At 37.7% G+C, this 19,811-nt stretch overlaps 1 protein-coding gene across 1 annotated transcript; it reads right to left on the reverse strand.

The window, feature by feature from the left end:
* Positions 1–747: 747 nt before the first annotated feature.
* On the reverse strand, positions 748–10,090 carry LOC124154245 (nuclear RNA export factor 1-like). Its single transcript, XM_046527843.1, has 14 exons — positions 9,947–10,090; positions 9,400–9,571; positions 9,155–9,266; positions 8,921–9,007; positions 8,306–8,410; positions 8,069–8,207; positions 5,228–5,421; positions 5,005–5,114; positions 3,644–3,680; positions 3,304–3,548; positions 3,032–3,200; positions 2,770–2,940; positions 1,950–2,107; positions 748–1,304 (listed from the first exon to the last, which is right to left on the reverse strand). The coding sequence occupies exons 1-14, from the start codon at positions 10,002–10,004 to the stop codon at positions 1,205–1,207; spliced, it is 1,857 nt and encodes a 618-aa protein (XP_046383799.1). The 5' UTR covers positions 10,005–10,090; the 3' UTR covers positions 748–1,204.
* Between the last annotated feature and the right edge of the window lie 9,721 nt (positions 10,091–19,811).

Raw genomic sequence — 19,811 nt, forward strand, 5'->3', positions numbered from 1 at the left:
GATCCACTGGCACACTTTTACTGCTTGAGGAGAGAAAGCTGATCAGACCTGGAAGTGATCGCAAATGCACCAAAAATTTAATGTACGTCCATTTTAATGTTAGCCGGCAGCTATTTGGGGAAAAATGGGTCACGGGTGGCAGCATGGCATAATTGGTGGAGTGAATTATGGAGCAGTGTTAGCGTAAAAAATAAAACAGCTATATGTATTTTTACCATACAAATACATTTTGCAATATATTCTATCCTATATTATCAAGTCATTAGTTCCATAGTGTAAAATGGGGCAACATGTTACTTCATACGGTGTAATTTAGGCAAAAGTGGAGGTGGCTCTTAGTGCGAGTTGAAAAATAACATGTCTACCATTTACCTACCACTGGGTTCAATACAAAAATGGTGACAGAATTGAGTGCACATTTTGAACCTTATTTCCTTGATGTACCTCAGGTTTGTTTGGCAAGTAAAATGAACATTTTAATTGATGAGATGATGGCATATTATGTATTCTAATGCTAAGCTATGTTTTCTCTTTAATTGTGAAAAATATTACTTTCCTTGCCTACTTATTAAAAATAAGGTTACCTTGGTAGGTGCCAGCCCAGTGCAATAGCTTTAATATCAGCTTCAGAATTTTAAGCACCAGTTAAGCAGCCAACAGGTATACACACCACATGAATTTCATGGACTAAAATCAATACATATTTGCAGTTAAAGGAGACCAAGGGAGACAATGAAACTCATTTTGTTTAACATGAAAATTGATTCATTTCATTCACTTTTTCCTACAAGAAACAGAATTTTACAATTTCTTCTGTCTCATCACAACAATAGTAAAAAATAAAAATGAGGACCGAAGCTGGTACTCAAGGATGAAAACCAAATCCAAATTTAGTCTATTCACTTCCAGGAATCTTTCACAAACACAGCCCCTAAGTAATTTTGTACGAAAAACTTAACGCACCCTGGTGTTTTATTGGTTTTCTTCTGCATGAAAGTCAGCAAGAACAAGCACACACTCACGCACACACTATATGATCACTTTTTCTATGCTATTCATTTAAAAGAGTTCAGGTCCATAGCATAAAATTTTCCTCATCAGTCATAAGTTTATTTTCTATGCAGTGATTTTCACTGGGGAATGATGATAACAAAAAAAAAACAATGTCAGATGATTGAACTTCACACTGTGAGTGTACACCACATCACTTAATAAAAGCTTCGGCAGGAATTTTCCCTTGTTTATGAAGTTCAGTAAACACAAACACTGCCCGCTCAAAGTCCCAACCAGTTTCAATTAAACATCTGAAAAAGAAAAATATTATATTTAAAAATGATAGATAAATACTAAAATGCTACATATCCTTACTGTTGAAATTAAATTTACCATAAATAACAATCCATTCCAATGACTAACAGTATATGTAATTTAAATGGTTCACTGCACCTTAGGCATTTAAAATCTGTGATTAGAAGCGATCCCAAACTTTCGTACCACATATTTGCTCATTTATATGCTGGCACCTGAGTTCTCATTGAACTTTTTCCACAGAATTTGGACTTCAGATGGCTGAGGGGCAACAACATTTTTGACTATAGGTAGGATTTTGCGCAATTGTTTCATTCAAGAAATTTACAACCTTTTTAGATCCCTTAAATTTTTGCTATCTCAAGTTTCTCCAATGTCACAGGTATCAATACTAAATACATTATAAAGTGTTTATTCACAACTGACCATAGGAGTTATTCAATGAACAAATGATGACCAACCCTCACAAAGGGTATGTCATTTACTTATGCATTTGACCAATTGGTCCACAGCAAATGTGCTGGCTAGGGATCGGGTAAGGATTTGAAGATTTAACCAAATGTGAGTCAAATCAATGGGTAAGATGTTCTAATCATCAACAAACATTTTTACCAAGCAACATTAAGTCAATAGATACTTACTTTCTGGACCAATCAAGACTCATTCCAGATTGTTGAGACATGGTCTGCACCATTTGTTCTTGCATCATTTCTCCAGCCAAGGGTGCTGCCGGCTGCGCGGGGATTAAAGGTTCAGCTGGCATTGCTGGGACAGGAGCTGGCGCTGGCTTAAACACGGCCTAAAATGAGCAGATAATTTTCACACCATTACACATATACAGTGTGTCCAGCCGATCAAAGCAGAAAAATTCGTGTGAAATTCCTGGTTTTCCAGGGAAATTTTACAGAACTCCAGGTTAATCATACGTGATTACTGCAAGAGATAAGAATTTTTAAACACCCGAAATTACTTCAATATTTAAAAAAATATTATATTTAAGCATTAAATGGACAAGGTATAGGTAAGTTAGCACACTTTGTATTTAAAATTTAAATTTATTCAATGTAAGCTATGACGCTTTAACCTCATAAGTAGATGTTGACGTGATTAGCATTCTATTCTTTAATCTTACTTGAGTCGAGAGAGCTAGAAATTTCAACTCTGCTTACTTGTCTGACATTCCACGTTTCGATGCAGCTGTAAAAATTCTACTAAGATACTGCACTTAAAATTACGACAAACTTTAGGACAAATTTTAGGCCAGAAAATGGGAACTGAACTGACTAAATATTACGTGAAATGAATTTGAAACAAGTAAAAGATTTTGAAATTCCCAATTGAAGCAAAAATTCATAAACAATTCATGCATAATTCCAGGGACTAAAAATTCTAATTCCTATGGGTCACATCACATGCAATTCATTCACAACATGGAAAATCTGAACACAGTGACTCACTCACCTTCTCTTGCTCTTTGGTAGCATTGGTGATGAATAATTGCTCATTCACAATGCAGAAGCCACCACCGGGAGAAGGTACAATAACAAAAACCCGATTGAAGGCTCGTATTGGTTCTCTATTTGTTTTGGTTTCTTTGAAAAGGCCACTGACCGAAATATAAATAAGCTGGGGCTGAAAAATAATAAACAAACTAATTAGATAATTCTGAAAATTTTAAAATACTTCTATGAGCTCAACTCTCAGATATCAAAAGTGAACTAACATTACAAATTGGGACATCAACAGCAAAAGAAAGAGGGTCATGTTGTGTTTCTGGAAGCTGGGAGAGGAAGGTTACAATTGCCAATTTTCCTTTCCGAAGTAATTTCTGCCTTCTGGCATAATCAGGAACTTTTAAAAGATTACGACTATCCCCAAGGTAGTCATTTAACCTGTTGAAAACAAGAGTGTATATAGTTAGAATGATCAAACTTCACCACACATTTAGAACAAAAGAGTGGACACGATGACATAATATCCAGAAGTTCAACATACCTGTGTGATGTAGTAGAACCCTGACCAGATGGGTAGGCAGCAGAAAGAGAGAACATGGCATTTTGATGGTATGCATCCAGTAGTGGCTGTCGATTCTCCGCATCGAATAGACTGTAATACTGCTCCAGAAACTGTCTAACCAGGGGTTGTCCTTCAGGATTGGAAATGAAACTACCTTTTGACGTGGGCATATTGATTTCATCTGTGACATCAAAGCTGATTTGAGGAGGCAAGTCCATTCCATCCTGTAATGGATACACAAATGATTTTAGTGGGGAAATAAATATCTAGCTAGAACATATAAATTACATTCCAAGGAATTAACTAAGAATTAACTTACCAATTTCACTAATTTTGGAAACCGCTTCCTCACTTCACTGTATGGAATACAGAGCATGAAACAATTAAAAACTGTATCATTATCACACACATATTTCAATAAAATATGTACCAATAAAAAAAAAAAGAAAAATGACATAGAACCAGATCCCTGTCTCGTCAGGAAACAATCAAACAGCATGGTACCACCACAACAATACCTCCCCTTGTTAGTATAGTAATTACCACATAGGGCACATGATGAACAAAGAACTTTGTGTCAACCTCCAGGAATGAAGCTGCTAGCATATCCTTGGGAGCATTGATTTTAAGTAAAAGAAAAACAATGAGCACGTGGTCATGAATTTGAGGACAAAAATTGATAAGGCAAAAGTCAAGGTATAATATCCATACTTTAAAATGCTTGCCTCAATTTAGTTTGCCAAGGGCAGAGAAACTTGCATTTTAATGAACCTCATGAGCTTCAAGGTCCCAAAAGATGGGAGTTGGGTCTACATTGGTATCACTCTGACATTTATCAGCTGCATCAATATCCTATCACCTCCACAGTTACATCATCGACAAGCTTGTCAGCGACAAAAACTGGCTCAAGAGCTCGACCCTCGCATGGCATGCCTGCTGGTGGCACTGGTCCCCCCTCCAAAGAAGACGACAGCACATCACCGTCATAGGCCATCGACCAGCAGAGGGGAGCGGGCAAATGAGAGTTTTCAGGGGCCATGAGCATGGCATTTTAATCCTTGGAGTTGGCAAGATAGAAGGTGGAGGGGGCATTGAGTAACGACACACTAGTCATGGAGTGTCATCCAATGACAGAAGTGCCACACAGAAACCAATCCAACCACATGGTTGCAATATGCAACTGGGCATGGCCTTTGGCCTTTTCTGCATAATCAAATACCCTTACCACAGTTATGAGATATGTTTGAGTAAGATGATGGGGAATTTTTCCGTAGGCGTGCTGCAGGCAAACATGTATGGAGGGACACCCTGACTTTGCCAGTGAAGTACACCTCAATGGATTCAAAAATACATTTCTTCTTTAAACGCTCGCAAGAAATGCAAACAAATTCAGGGCTGGAGGCAAACAAATCCACTTAAGATTTCACATGAAAGATAAACCATGGGGAGATATGAATGTGCACCGCAAACCACACCGCATGATTGTATCCATGGCATTAAATCAGAGATCATGATGGATAAAATGACCAGGTACACATAGGGAATCCACATGAATGGGCTAGATTAACGAATCTAACTGTGAAAAGAACAACCACCAAACAAGTTCATCTTACATGGTGGTTATGTTTTCAATTGAAGCGCAATGCCTTACCAGGCAACTTTGACACTGTGTTGCCCTACCTTACATAAAGAGATTGGTCCTTAAACTTCGAACATAATGGGTTTCCTTGTAAAACCAATTCAACAATTGGAAGACCCTGCAGTGAATTCAGCTGGGTCATTTCATGTATCTGCAGAAAAAAGAAAAATTAAAGTAAAAACAACTTGCAATCACATACAGTTCCATTTTACATTACAATGATAATACATATACTACAACAATAGATCATCATTCAACTATTACCTTATTTCTTCCCAAATGTAAGATCTTCAAGTTGGGCGTTTTCCTGGAGAGTGAGCTGAGATGGTCAATGACATGTATTTTATTCTCTGAGAGGTTCAACGCTGTCATCTCAGGGATATTCTCCGATATTATGTCCAAAACTGCTATCATCAAATTTGGCCGGGACAGAGCACAAAATGAATCTTGGACCAAATCTAGATTGAAAATAAAAAAGAAATGTAGTACACAATGCTAGAGTTTTAAAAATTATCTGAAAAAAATTAGAATCATTGCTATTATGAAATACCTCTTCAGGCCTGATAACACGGTACATTAACCCCTACGAGTTAATGTCTTAATGTATGAATGCGAGAATGAATGCGAAAGTGCACCGTGTAGCCACCCAACTTGTGCGAAGGCATGAACGGAAAATAAAATCTGTTCCAATTTGGTTCATGCATTCGTAATTGTTCTGTTCCAGTCCACAAAAATCATTCGTACAAACAGACATTAACTCGTATGTGTTAATGTACGGTGCAAAAAAGCCTTTACGAATATACATACACTCGTTTGTCATCCATTAACACAAAATTCATATAGCATGGATAGATGGTCAAACGAATTTCCAGGTTAATTCAAAGATAGTGATTTATCAAAAATGCTTGATACTAGTAGGATACTTCTTGAAAGACATGAGAATAATGAACAACGTGAGGCCATCACATTGTTCTTTGTTTTTTTTTTACTCTCTTGACAGCAATTCCTTCCCTAATTGAGCAGTTTTCCAAAGAGCCATTGGTGACTATTGACTCAATGGTGACTTATATTTTCTCTTTACAAAAATTCATCAGTTTTCACTTAGCAAAATGTAATTATTTTGCAAACAACTGTACATTTACCACATCATTAAACAAAAACACTGAAAAAAATGACCAACATAACCAATAACAGGAAGTATGAATAATAACCAGAAGAGCACGGCAAACAAAGAAGATGGTGTGCTTGGTGACTGACCAAAGGCTACCTCAGGTCAAGTCTCAGACTAAGTTAGCAGATCCCCCTAAAATGATATCATCACAGTAAGGGGGTCCCATGGAAAGGAAATAGCCCCCTAAATAGGAATTTGTGGTACCCCCATTCCTGTGGTTAATTACAGGATCAACGAGTACTACCTTCACCAATTCAAACCATCCCTCAAAGGAATCATAATTTCAGAAGGATAGAGGAGCAATGAAAAATGGCTGATTGACTATTATATACAGTAGACTCTCGTTATTACGAAGTTCACGGGACCGAAAAATCGGAGGTTCGTAATAACGAAGTTCGTAAGAACGTTTCTTCTAGGAATCGTCGAAAGAAATAGTGTATTATAAACGCGATTAAATTACGCGGAAATATATAGAAACAGGAAAATTAGTTTCAGTTTTTCAACAGAAGACTGCGCCATGACGCAATCGTGGGTTGATATCTTCCCTAATACATTAACTCCGATATTCAAATTAGTTGCATCCCAAGACCTTGTTCCTAGGTTGATAAAATTACAGTCTGGCCACCGAAAGTTGTCCAATAACAGACAAAATGGTCTAGGTCTGGGTAGGGGGTGAGGGGGCCAGGTAAGAAAGGGAAACGCTTACAAAGTGTTCCATGAAGAAAAGAACCGGAAGGACGACGAGCGTGAAGGACCTAGAGGAATAATTACTTGTTCTTGTGATTCAAAGAATGGGCTTATTTTGGCGGATCAGGCTTATTTCGGTGTTCGTTTATGCATTTGACAACGTTGTATGACTAGGCGAGGGTGTGAGGTGCGTTTGGGGAACAGCGATTGGCTTTAAACCGTGCTGGCGCAGGATGATGCGCCCCTCTTATTGTGCCGTAATTGGACAACCCTCGCCAGCCGGACTGTATGTAAGTTATCGCAGAGTACGGTTATCCTGCGGGATGCAGCACTGCATTACACGTATGCGCTTACTCACGCTTGTGGCGAACTGATCTAGCGGGGCCTGCGATGCATTTGGAGCCGAAAAAATAGCTCCCCGCGGTGACGAAGAACGGACGAAACGTTGAACAGTTCCTAAATTCACACCATTTTCATTGATACCTTATTCAGATCATGATCAAAGTGAGAGTTTCCCAGCGCCACACCGCGTAGTAGCGGCCAAATCGAAAGGCGCCAAATTTGAAATTTGAAAATTTTGAATGCTCGTATCTCTGAAAATTCGTAAATCGAATGTGCATAGGAAGAGGACTGACTGTACATCGAATTTACTAACGGTTATGAGTGGGTTACCATGACTACACAGGAATGAAGGCTGTTATATGATGTAGCGTGTAAACTGAATAAAGAACCATAATTGACGCTCTTAGGCACAGTACACGAGAATAACTTAAACGTGGCGCGATTATTGAAACTTGAGTGCAGTGAATACCCACCTAAATACCGTGACTTGTGCGTGCAACTTCGTAATAAAGTTCATATTGTAACCGCCGGGACCGGGACTTAGGTTCGTAATTTCGTAAAAACGAAAATTTTGTAATAGCGTTTCTTTTACTATAGCTTGGATAGGCCTTTTCGACGGGACCAACTATTTGCTTCGTAATAACGAGAACTTCGCAACAACGTAGTTCGTATTAACGAGAGTCTACTGTACATGCTTGTTCCACCCTATGATAATAATTATCGGGGTAGTATGAAATCATTAGGTTGAAGATCATTGCCCTGCATTCTATCAGGTGATTCTCTTTCCTCATTACACACAGAAAAAAATGCAATTTAGTTAAGAGGCAAATATATTTTGGGGTAATTATAGACCTTAATTTATTAATTATAGGAAAATGATTTCAAGCAGACTGTTCCAAACTTACCAGGGTCCAAATGAAACCTTGTAAGATCCAAAGCCCTAGAATCTGCATTATACCGCTTGCCCATAACAGTTGTGACCTTAGCTTTAAGAGCTGGGTTCAAATCAAACTTTGGTGTACCAGGGTGGACTCTTACTAGAATCTAAAGGAAAGAAAAATTATGAAAATGAGTAAAAACAACCCCCAAATGACATCAGTACTTTATAGGGTATTTTCCATCAATACTTCACAATAGTGTACCTTATATCCATCACTTGCAGTCATTTTTCTGTCTGCACAGGCAAGCTTTTGGGCTGCCTCATAATCTTCCACATAGAAAGAAGCTTCATTAGCTTGTGTACGATACTGGAATAAATTAATGGAAACAAGGACTTAGAAACTTGAGGCAATAGATAAGCAGCAGCATCTCTGAGGCATGAGTGGCAAAACGAAGGTATTGGAGTAGCAATATGTTTTTTACGGAATGTTTTTTTAGGAGCTAGGCTCCCAATAATATCACTTAAATTATAAAATAATTCTGGAAATATTATAATTATTAACAATTAATAAGATAGAAAACCCCAATTGTGAGTCTAACTTAAGTAAGTATACTGGTTGCAAAATTCACTTAACCATCAAAGAACTATCGAGCCAATTTTTAATTGGAAGGTACTGCAACACTCAGCCAAAAATACAACTTTCTAAATTGACTACCCAAAGTATAGGTCTAAATCTAAGAGGAATATGTCTTAAACTTAAATAGCCCCTACGGATGGGCAATCAGAGTTGAAGGTATCAGACGGACGAATTTAACCCATCAAAACGATAATCACACTAAATTCTCATTAACACCACATAAAAAGGAGCTACACTTACCGCTATTGGAATAAATATTGTAGGAGATATATGGCTGAACAACATTCTTAAAATGTAGTCTTTTTCATACTTGGCACCGTAAGGGATCTGAAATACATGTATTATATTGCTGTTTAGGCATTAACAGAGATAATAGCACGTAAGCCTTCAGTCACCACTGCATAAACAGCAAAAAATATTATAAACAGTTCGTCGTAAGAATTGAATGAGAGGGCTTTAACAGATTGTACTCACAGTAACTTTAAACCAACTTGCTGTTTCAGAAAGCTTCGCTCTGTTTTGGGGAGCTGGAGAATTTCTGCCTTGCCTCTTCCGACCTCTTCCTCTTTTTCCATTTGATGTATTACTAAATAAAAACAGAGAAAGATGGGATGGAATTAACAATAAGGAAAAAACTTTAACGTCGTGATGTATGGAATAAAAAAGACGGAAAAGAGTGTGGAAATCAGTAAAACACAAAATGAAAGAGCTAAACTCACAATCTATTTCCATCGCGCCCGGCAAATCCAGAAGAGCCAGCCATATCGACATCATCATCGAGCCGGACATGCATTGGCAGACGTCGGTCTGGGAGCCTGTCATGCTTGGAAATTCTGTTGCTGCCTGGCTTGAAAGATACTCTTCGTCTATTATCCACCCTATCATCATGCCCTGAAAGAAAAATGACATGAAGTTAACACAAAATCTACATATAAAAACAGCTTCTATGACGCGGCAACTAATTTTAATGAAAAATTCCCTGCTTAAAGGAAAAAATCTTATATTCAAAGCACGCTTGTCCCATATCGGCAATCTAAAAAAATGTGGCGCGCAGAAAAATGTGATACTGTCGAAAAACACGAAAACCAAAACACCAATGATGAGAAATTATTATAAATAATATATCATAATAAAATCATGGCATATGGCTAGGAAATGGACACGCTTTCGAAAGCTTCTCAATGATCAACCTCATACGCTGTTTACAAAAATGAATATGCAAATCTTTACACCAATATCATCGGTAACCTACTAGGGTTCACGTACCATAATAGTGCTTTCCTCCGTTGCGAGAGAAGCCACCGTCTATGATTCTTCTATGCATTCTTTATTCTTTGTTTTCACGATATCCACATAAATAACAAAATCTACGTAATTGAGATGGCGTGATACGATTCAGTGCGGAAGTGACGTCAAAGAAGAGCGCTCGCGCTGCCATCTAAAGTCTTCTTTACAAGAATACGTTCAAGGAGTTCAAGGACTTACAGAATAGATGGCAGAAACGTAAATAATACTCGGAACCACGCGGGAAAGTGAACCTTCGCGAAGTTAATGTACAATTCATTCGCCATTAATTTTGTTCTGGTTCCAATCTTTACGTTTTCAGGTCAATATTTAGGAAAATAAAACTCAAAATTACTCTTGATATTAGCATTGATTCCGCTCAGAAAAAATGGTAATACGCCATGAATTGTTGAGACTTACGCAGAACAAAAAAGGCCAATGGAAAATGGGTGATCGGGTAAATCACTCAGTGAAGATAAAAGTTTTTAAATAAAGTAAGCAATTTACCTAGCCAATAACGTGATTAAAGACGGCATAACATTACATTTCTACTAGCAAAACAATAAAATTGTAACATAAAGTATAAAATTCTACATGTAGCAGCAGCAGCCCTCGAAAACCAACATGGTTAAATTAATTGAAGAAGAAAACGTACACGTTCGTGGGTGGATGTACTCTTGGTGTCTGCAACATCGATGCCTCCGGGGCCTTCGATTGCCATGGTTGGAGTGAATGATTGGATCCACCGTTGAGTCTCTGGATCTCATCGATGGCATTTTGATCGCGATTTGTCTCTTGAACCTTCAATCCAATCTTCAATATCTTCCAGATTTCAAATTGCCCAAAGGCAGGGTCAGCCGAAGGGCCTCTCCGCAACGCCGGGTGGAATTGGACAACTCACAGTGTTCTGAAATATCCTGGTCCTGAGATAGCTGCAAAAATGAGAATGCATTTTATTCGGTATTGCTAAATTGATTTATTCGAAGAGGCTATAGGTAAAAATGAAAGTATTTTTTAGGAGTTCACGATTAATTTAGGCTCAATTTGATAAATAATAAGGATATTTATTTATTAATTACACGGAACACCTTTCATCAAAAGTTTACTTTTTAAACAAATCGTATAGTATAAAGAAGCATATCATAACAGATAAGTAAGTGGCTATATTTACACTCAATAATCTACTATAGCCTCTAAGTAAATAATTTCTAGAACTCTCTTTAAAAATTTTTTTTCTCTCTTTTGAGATGAGGAAAAATGAAAATGATAAGGAAGGCTGTTTCTTAAGCGGTGAAGATGCCTGGCGCTGTGGTAAGTATTCTTCTTATAAAAGCAAGTCTCTTCTTAAATCCATAGAATGCGATGAATTCAGCGGATTTGATCATTAAAAAAATGAGCGATAAATTACGAGTGCAAAAGATGAAGTATTCGTGGACAGTGTTGATATATATCCTATTAGATTGAATTTGGTTTCGACTACACTGACCATGGACTACATACTCTTATAAGAATAATTTTTGGCGATAAGAGGCGTTAAACTGGATAAATTATTGAAATTATTCTCAAATATGGTTAATGGAAGCGATTCAAAAGATCATGGATGGGAATTTTAAATCCTAATATACATCAGGAATTATAGTTAAGTAGCCCCTTGTTTCAATTTGATTCAATAATAAGGGTAGCGTTTGCTGGTTTGGAAAAGAGATTAATACCCTACTAAGTCAATTACATTTAAAAATATCATTCCTATCATATTTCAAAAATGATCCGATTATAGAATAGGTACGTGGTCTCGAATATGAGCATCGGTGAGAAATAAATGCATAAATAAGCCCCTGGTTTGCGCGACGACGGATAGCCATAATGCAATTGTTTTGAATTTTGAGATTTTCGACCCGAATAATAAGGGAAACAACATTTCAGTGCCGAAACGCTGCTTGTAGGCGCACGCCGTACGCCCCCTGCCTCCCCGCCACCTGCCGCGTCGTGCATTACATAATTCGCACGACACTCCTTAGTTCCATGGATCTTCCCTCCTTTCTCTTACATGCTGATAGAGTGAGAAAAAATGGCAAGCCGGGACAATATGATTCAATTGTCACTGAAATTTTATAAAAAGTGCACTTTTAGCGAAAAGAGTAAGGAAAAATTGGATTTTCAAAAGGTAAAAACGTTGAAACAACTGTATACCTACATGAGATGTCATTAATTTTCGTGCCTAACATTTGAGTTGACTTTTTGTTACAGGGAAAGCTTTTGCAAAGGTCCTCTCCCCCCCCCCCCCCCTTTCACTCTATCCGTATCCACAGTCGGTTCTCTGCGGTGTCTGGCGTGTAGTAGTCATAGTTCTGAGTAGAAAGTGAAATTAGCCTTTGAATGAGTGAAAATGTGCGAAAATTCCTCAGAGAAAAAATCATCCACTTTGACCGGGATTCGAACTCGGATTTCCCGATTTTTAGTCGAGTGCTTTTAGTGCGAAGCGATTTTTTCCTGCATGGAAATTTGTGGATTATACCGGACAGGATGATGATTAAAGTCCGCAAATTTCCACAGAGGCGAATTACGCCTCGACAGCTTCACTGGCTATTGCGCTCGACCGAAAATCGTGAGATCCGGCATCGAATCGCGGGCAAGGCAATTGATTTTTTTCTCTGTGGAATTTTCGCACAATTTGTGCATTGCGGGTGACTCCGTAAAAGATATCACCGTGGCTAGTATACTTAAATTATGAGTGAAAATACTGTCAATGTTGCGGAAAGACAATGAATTTGACCTTTATGCGTGGATAGAAAAAAGGTCACCTTGAGCGAGGCGTATCAGAGGGAAAAAATTTCTTCATGACTTCCCGTTCGTTCTCGGACTAACTCTCAATCGTGTTAAGCAAATAGTGATCATCACCTCTACTGCAACGTTAGAAAATTATGGCAAAAGAAATTTACATCCCTGATTATTTTAAGGATTTTTCGTTATTTTTGTTTATTTACCCGCGATAGCATTGTTTTACCGAACTTTTTTTTCACTGTAGGAGAGGCCACTTCATCTTTTTCATGTATATGAATGCATATTTGTGGAAAAAAGCCGTTAGAGAGAGAAAATGTTTTACCTATGTTACATTTCACTCAAAATTACCAATGAAAGATTTAGCCTTTGACCAGTATTTGATGTTTTGACGAATGGTCACTGCGGCTCGTAGTTCAAATTAATATTGAACGGGGTAGTGCCCAGCTGCTCAAAATTTCAGGGTGGGACCAGCTTGAAATTCATTCAGCAGCGTTACTCTGCAAATAAGTATGCCGGCTAAAATGTTTCACTATTGCTTTTTTAAAGATATATTAGGTATCTTTGGCTCATAACAGCTGCTTCAGGGTGAAAGCGATATCGCTGCAAAGGATTCAGAAGTAAAGGAGTGTCATAACAGTCACTTCGAAACAGGGGCGGATCCAGGATTTCTTTCTGGGAGGGGCACAAGCAAGGCCGTATCCAGGATTTTGTTCAGGGGGGGAGCACAAGGATACCTCGTAATACAAAACGAACGAAATGATAATGGGACCGTATTAAAAATCTAGCATATTTTTAGGGTCTGGGGGGGGGGGGCACGTGCCCCGTGCTCCCCCCCCCCTGGATCCGCCTATGCTTCGAAAGTAAATAAGACGCATGCGAAACATTTTGTTTTACCAGTTATTCCTCTCGCTAGCAAGAGGAGTACGTTGTAATAACGAAGAATCACTTCAACACAGGAGAATGAAAAAAATGCAATGCATAAAAATTTTGCCATCGTAACTTTAATAAGACTAACGTAAAGTTGTACGAAAAAGCAGCACATAGTTGAGTAAACAGGTTATTATACATCTAAATCTTAATCGAATCAAGTTGCCATTCCAACAATTTCTTTTTCGGTACATGATTAAATGATATAACTTTATTCAGACACTGATCGTTACTCAATTGGGTCTTCAAAAATTTTAATCTAATGAAATTTATTTTCCGTTTCTTGATTTAACGGCAAAAAGTAGCAAATTGATTTGACCACACAGTAAATGATCACATAAACAATGCAGAACTCGAGTCACGTAAGGATCAAATGTATATTTTCAAGAAAAAGGCAAATAAGAATTCTTCCCGAAAATCCCTTACTAATATTCACCAACCTTATAAACAATATTCCGCTTTCTTTTAATATTTCGTGTTATGACAGACTTCTTTCACCGTTTTCTGCAGTATTAATCACACATTCAGCGCCAATATCACTTCGATTCGGTGCTATTGAAAGTTTTGTTCAATTTCAATCGCCAAGGTAACGGAGTCATTGTTTGACGTCACCGATTTTTTAGCCGATAGAAGAAATACATAGAGCTGAAAGGATGAATCAGCATAGCGAATAGGATGGCCAAAACTGGAATTTGAAAACAGTAGATTGGCTGCTACTGATATTAAAATGTGATTGAGATTTATACAGTTTTACCACCTAATTCTTTTGAATTTGTTTGATTCTTGGCTCACTCTTAAACTGAATTCATTATACATCCCCATCAATAACGAACTATAAATTCAAAGCCGAGAAGAGGCATTTTTGAACGTTCGGATTTTAATATTTCTCCTGGTTGATGCACGACGAAGTGGAACATACTGTGAACTAAAACAAGCCAACTCCCAAAAACAAAATTGCTCGTTAACCATCTGCCTCCTTTAAGAGTAAAAAACATACTTCCTAATTTTTCGAGAATTTTATTTCACATGTATTATAAAATAAAAGTCACGAATATAAACATTAATATCCATGCAAAGTTCACTTGAATTTAATTGCGCATTCCCGACGTGATTTTTAATAGAAAAAATCAGATTTTTGTCGATGAATTCCTTCCAATATTTGGAATACAGTGGAAGAATTCTTACGGCCCAGGTGAGAAAATAAAGTCAAATAAAAACTAGCACACATACTCCGCAACTAGACGGAAATATGTATTGGCACACTCCCTTTTAATTAATAAATTTTACGGCAATAAGGTTAACTCAATACAAATAAAAGTCACGAATTCCCATTTAAAAACTGATGTAATTTTAGCAAGCGTGATGAACCTCTGTAAAAAATATACATGCATCGAATGAGGAGCACATCGCGATAATTATGCGGGGGACGATGGCTGTAGTAGGTATGCTATATCGCCTCACTGACCACCAGAACCCTTATCTCTTAGAATGGTATAAATGGTTTCGTTCTCCCCATCCTAGAATAATGCTCACCGATTTAGTCGCCCGTCTGCGCCGTTACAACAAATTTACTACTAATTTAATCTACTTTGAATCCCTTCTTTGAGAAATTATACTTTAACTTACCCCTGACTAACCTACTATACTTAACCCCTGACTTTACTGTAATAAATACTTGCCATTTTCCACGATTATATGTAGTATTTATTTTATACTTGGAAAAATTCCATTTCATCATGCTTGAATCTTCGGACTTTATTTGCCTCCCTTATAATTTCTACTGTGTTTCACTGCCGTGCTCTATTCGACTTATATTTATGAATAAAGTCTTCAGCGGAGCTCCCCGAACATACAAAATTCTCCCCTTCTTCCGCTTGCATGTTACTCCTCGTCCATTGCACAATAGCTGCGTTATTCATGTTCCCCTATTCCACCCCTCCATACCTCAACGCTCTCTTTTCTACCCGAGTCCCCTTCTGGTGTTAGCTCTCTCTGTCCTAAAATCGTTCTTCCCTGGACTTCACCTCCTCTGCCACCGATTACAAATCCTCCCCAAAACGCTGACTTGCCAGCAAATTAAATGCTTTTGTGCTGTGTTCGGTGATGAGTAATAAATAATGATGTAGTTCACATGACTGTATCATGACTATTGTGTTCAGCTACTTCAATGATATCATTTCCCTGTATTTGACCAAAAAATGGTTTAAAAAAATTCAAAATCCACCCCATGGTAACGTGAAAAGATCTTGATAAAATATGAGAAGAGGTTGGCATAATAGAGTATTTGCAGAATTATTTTCTCTTTCTGAGTTTAGTGAGAAAGTTTATAAATTTTCAACGAAATAGAATGCTAGAAAAGAGGAGTATCTGTCATTATAAAAGCTAGATGTTTGCTGAATTTGGTAAGGTAGCAACTTGGATGAGATAAGAGAGTCATAAATATCATGAAAATCATTTCATGAGTGATATGGCTTCACCTGATGGAAATGCTAGGTGGCACCATTTAAATTCATTTACCATGATTGACCACGATAGAAAATTACTTCACCACGCAAGATGCAGATTCCACTAACCATGGTTTTCCAAGAGAGGAATTAATTCTGTTTTCACTCCTAGCAATATATTTTGCATTTGAAGAATCTGTGACTAAACTGTAAAATAACTGGATCCTTCGAACGACATGAGACGAACATATTAATGATGAATGGGAGTAATTACATGACATACAGAGAATTAATTAATCTCAGTGGCGGATACATATAGGGGGCGCGAACCCTCCCCCCCTTGAGGGTACGACCGGATTGTCTAACATTGTAGAACCACAAACCTCAATTGTAACTTTTTTATAACATAAGATGGCATTATATATGTGTATAATCAGTTCAAAATAAAACTTTCTTTAACTTTGAATGAGTTCGATTATTTCTAGTTACGATAAAAGTAAAGGTAGTTCAAGATATCTTTTGCGCCCCCCCGCTACTCCGCTATCCGCTACTGTTTATCTTTTAAACGTATCGCTGCTTCAACATTCAGAATGAATGAAAAATTTACCAAATTGTCAATCACATTTACCAATACCAATCAATCAAGGTGAAATTTTTCGAGTTTGATTAAATTGACAGTGCTTCAGAAGCAAATGCAAACTTGTCAATTACAAAAATAATACGAAGATTCAATCGTGATGAAGTGGAATGTTTCCGTATCGAAATAAATACTTGCAATTTTCCATTATTATAAAATTTATTACGACCTAGGTTTCAATGTTGCTACACTATCTAAAAGACCTTGAAGATAATATAGTAGCATCTAAAACCTAGGTCATAATAAATTTTATAATCGCGGAAAATTGCAAGTGTTCACTTCAATATTGTCAATCGCAGAAGTTGGTGGTTTCTGGGATATTTAGTGGAATTTGCTGATCATTTTGAGCGAATAACTTAAAATGTGTATTTCCACAGAATTTTTTTCATTAAACCATGGTCATCTTGAGACCATAGCCATCTTTTGACCAGAAGATGACGTTTACCGACGAGACCAACGTCGTGATATATTAAAAAATCGAAGGAAAAACAAAGTGTAAGGTAATCATTCATAGGTAGTCATTCATAAAAAAATTGTCATTCATATAAAAAAATATCATGCATGTTCCGAAGTTTAACATTTCCCCAATTTGATCAAATTAACAGCTCACATACGAAACGATAATAACCTCTGCCCGCACGATTGGCTAGGGTTTGGCAAGGTTAACTTGGTCTTGTTATTTGTACCGAACTCCGATAATAGCATTTCTTCCAATACCATCCATCCACCCTCCCATTACCGAATCGTCCATCCTATAACAACACCGTTTCCCGCTCTGGTATTTCATCAAAGGGAATGGTCTACTGAGCCCTACGTGATAGCTTTATGCCAAACAATACGTGTTGGATATCCCCTGACCCTCGTTTCCTATGAAAACCCCTCCGTAAAAGGGATCTTTTGTTCCATCTTCCCCCCCCCCCAATCTCCCCTGCCCCTGAGACTCTCTCTTCCCCCACCACTTTGACCAGTATCTCATAACTCCCGTGCTTCATCGTCCTTATAGCCGGCCTTTCCGGACTGCGCCCACGCACACGCCTCTTTCTCCGCCCTTCCCAAAACCTCACAAGACACACGGTGCCACACCCAACGCCAGACTCCTCGTCCTTCCCCGTTCGCCGCAACCTAACCTCGTCCCCACCGCTACTGCATCGGGACGCCAGAGCTGAAAGGGAAGTAGCATTCATATTTTCATTCAAAAAACTGCTGGAATGCGTTAGCCCTTTATAATCCAATGTTGCTTCTAAGCAACATCAAAAATGGTTAAACTTTCAGCTCTATTTAGGAGATATCTAGACTACCTATTACTTTTTAGTGTGCATTTTAATGACGAAATATTCAGATGCCAGGATAATTATCATTGAGTGTAAAATCTTCAAGTTTTCAAAATGAAAAATCTTGAAATTTGATTGCTCCTAGAATCAGCTCTGGGTTAGAGAGGGTCAAATGCCTAGGCGGATTTAGGGGAGGACGAGAGCAACAAAGACAAAATTTTCAATACGGTTATCATTACGCTCGTTTTGTTTTGTGTATTACGGAGCCTCAAGTATTCACTTTCATATTAATAACTTTCATATTGTTATAAAGAAAATATTCCGCACAGTGATTGTTGCATCTTGTTTTTAATTTCAATCGTGAGAAGATTCGTTTGCCCGTCAGACTGTTGTGCCCCCCAGAAAAATTCTGGATCCGCCCCTGGTTAAATGCGATGTTTACAAAACATATTCCTTTTTTATTTTGATTTAATTTCAATTCCATTGTTTTTATTTGTTGTAAAACTACAATTGGGTATGGATATTTACTAAGTATTCTGTAGTATTAGACATATATACACCATTGACCCTGTTTAGGAAAATTACCACTTCAAGGCTTTTCAAATGGATATTTCAAGTTTACATACGTTTGTGAGAATGTAGCAGCAATTGTAATACATATTTTTTTTGAACTCTTTTCCTCCGGGATGGCTATTGGTCCGACATTCGTCCGAGACTACTCATATATTACCAGGGGTGCCGACTTATAAAAAATATTGGGGGGACCCATACCGGGGTTCTTGCCCAGGGAAATTTTATAAATAGTGAGTTTTAAAGTTTTTAAAGCATTTTAGAAGAGATACATGACCAACATTAGAACCCTGAAAACTCGACTCTCGATAGCTGGACACTGGCGGAAAATCGACAAGCCTGAAACATTTTTTCCTCTCTCCCCATAACGATTTTTTGAGGGGGGTTTGGGCCCCCTCAGGCCCCATGGAGTCGGCGCCATTGTATATCACTACTTTATTATATTACTATATTATTTTTGCACCAAAAGTTCTATTTACATATCTAGAAGACTTTTTGTTATTCAAACATACAGGAATGCGTTGAATGCCATGTTTACAAACCATATTCCTTTTTTATTTTTTTTATTTAATTTCAATTCCATTGTATTTATTTACTGTATCATTGATTATGTATCACTACTTTACATTATTGATGTATTAAAGTTTAGTTTACTTATGCAGAAGACTTTTTGTTATTCTAATATAGGTACAAAGTATTACGATTGTTTTCTGAAGGTGATCCCTCCAACAGGCAAAAGCCTCTGTTGCACCTAAAGTTGCAACCTCGTTTTGTATCTATGATATTTTAAAATATTTAAGGAGCAATAAAAATATTTACTATCATTATTTTCTGCATATATTGGTCTTAATATTATCATAGTAAGAGATTCTTAATTTCGATGAAATACGTTCTTCTATTGGAAGAATCCCTTGAGAAAGCGACCAGCATCGGTCGGGAAACGTTGGGGCCAACCAAAAATTGACGCGGTGACATAACCGAAAAGTTTTTATTTAACATGACGAGTACCCGCGAAAGTTTTAACGAAGAATGAATGAACTTATTCTTATATTACTGCATGCTATACCACACCACTTTTGCGTGAACCCAAGATAAATCGTAAACCACGCCTCAAACCATGGGTCAACGTGGACGCTCCGTTCCGTTGGCACTCCAAATGGAATATGAATGAAGGAGGGAGGTGGGCACATATACTTCATCCACATTCTTGGGGCGGT

Source organism: Ischnura elegans, chromosome 2 (assembly GCF_921293095.1).
Source record: "Ischnura elegans chromosome 2, ioIscEleg1.1, whole genome shotgun sequence".
Classification (NCBI taxonomy): Eukaryota; Metazoa; Arthropoda; class Insecta; order Odonata; family Coenagrionidae; genus Ischnura; species Ischnura elegans.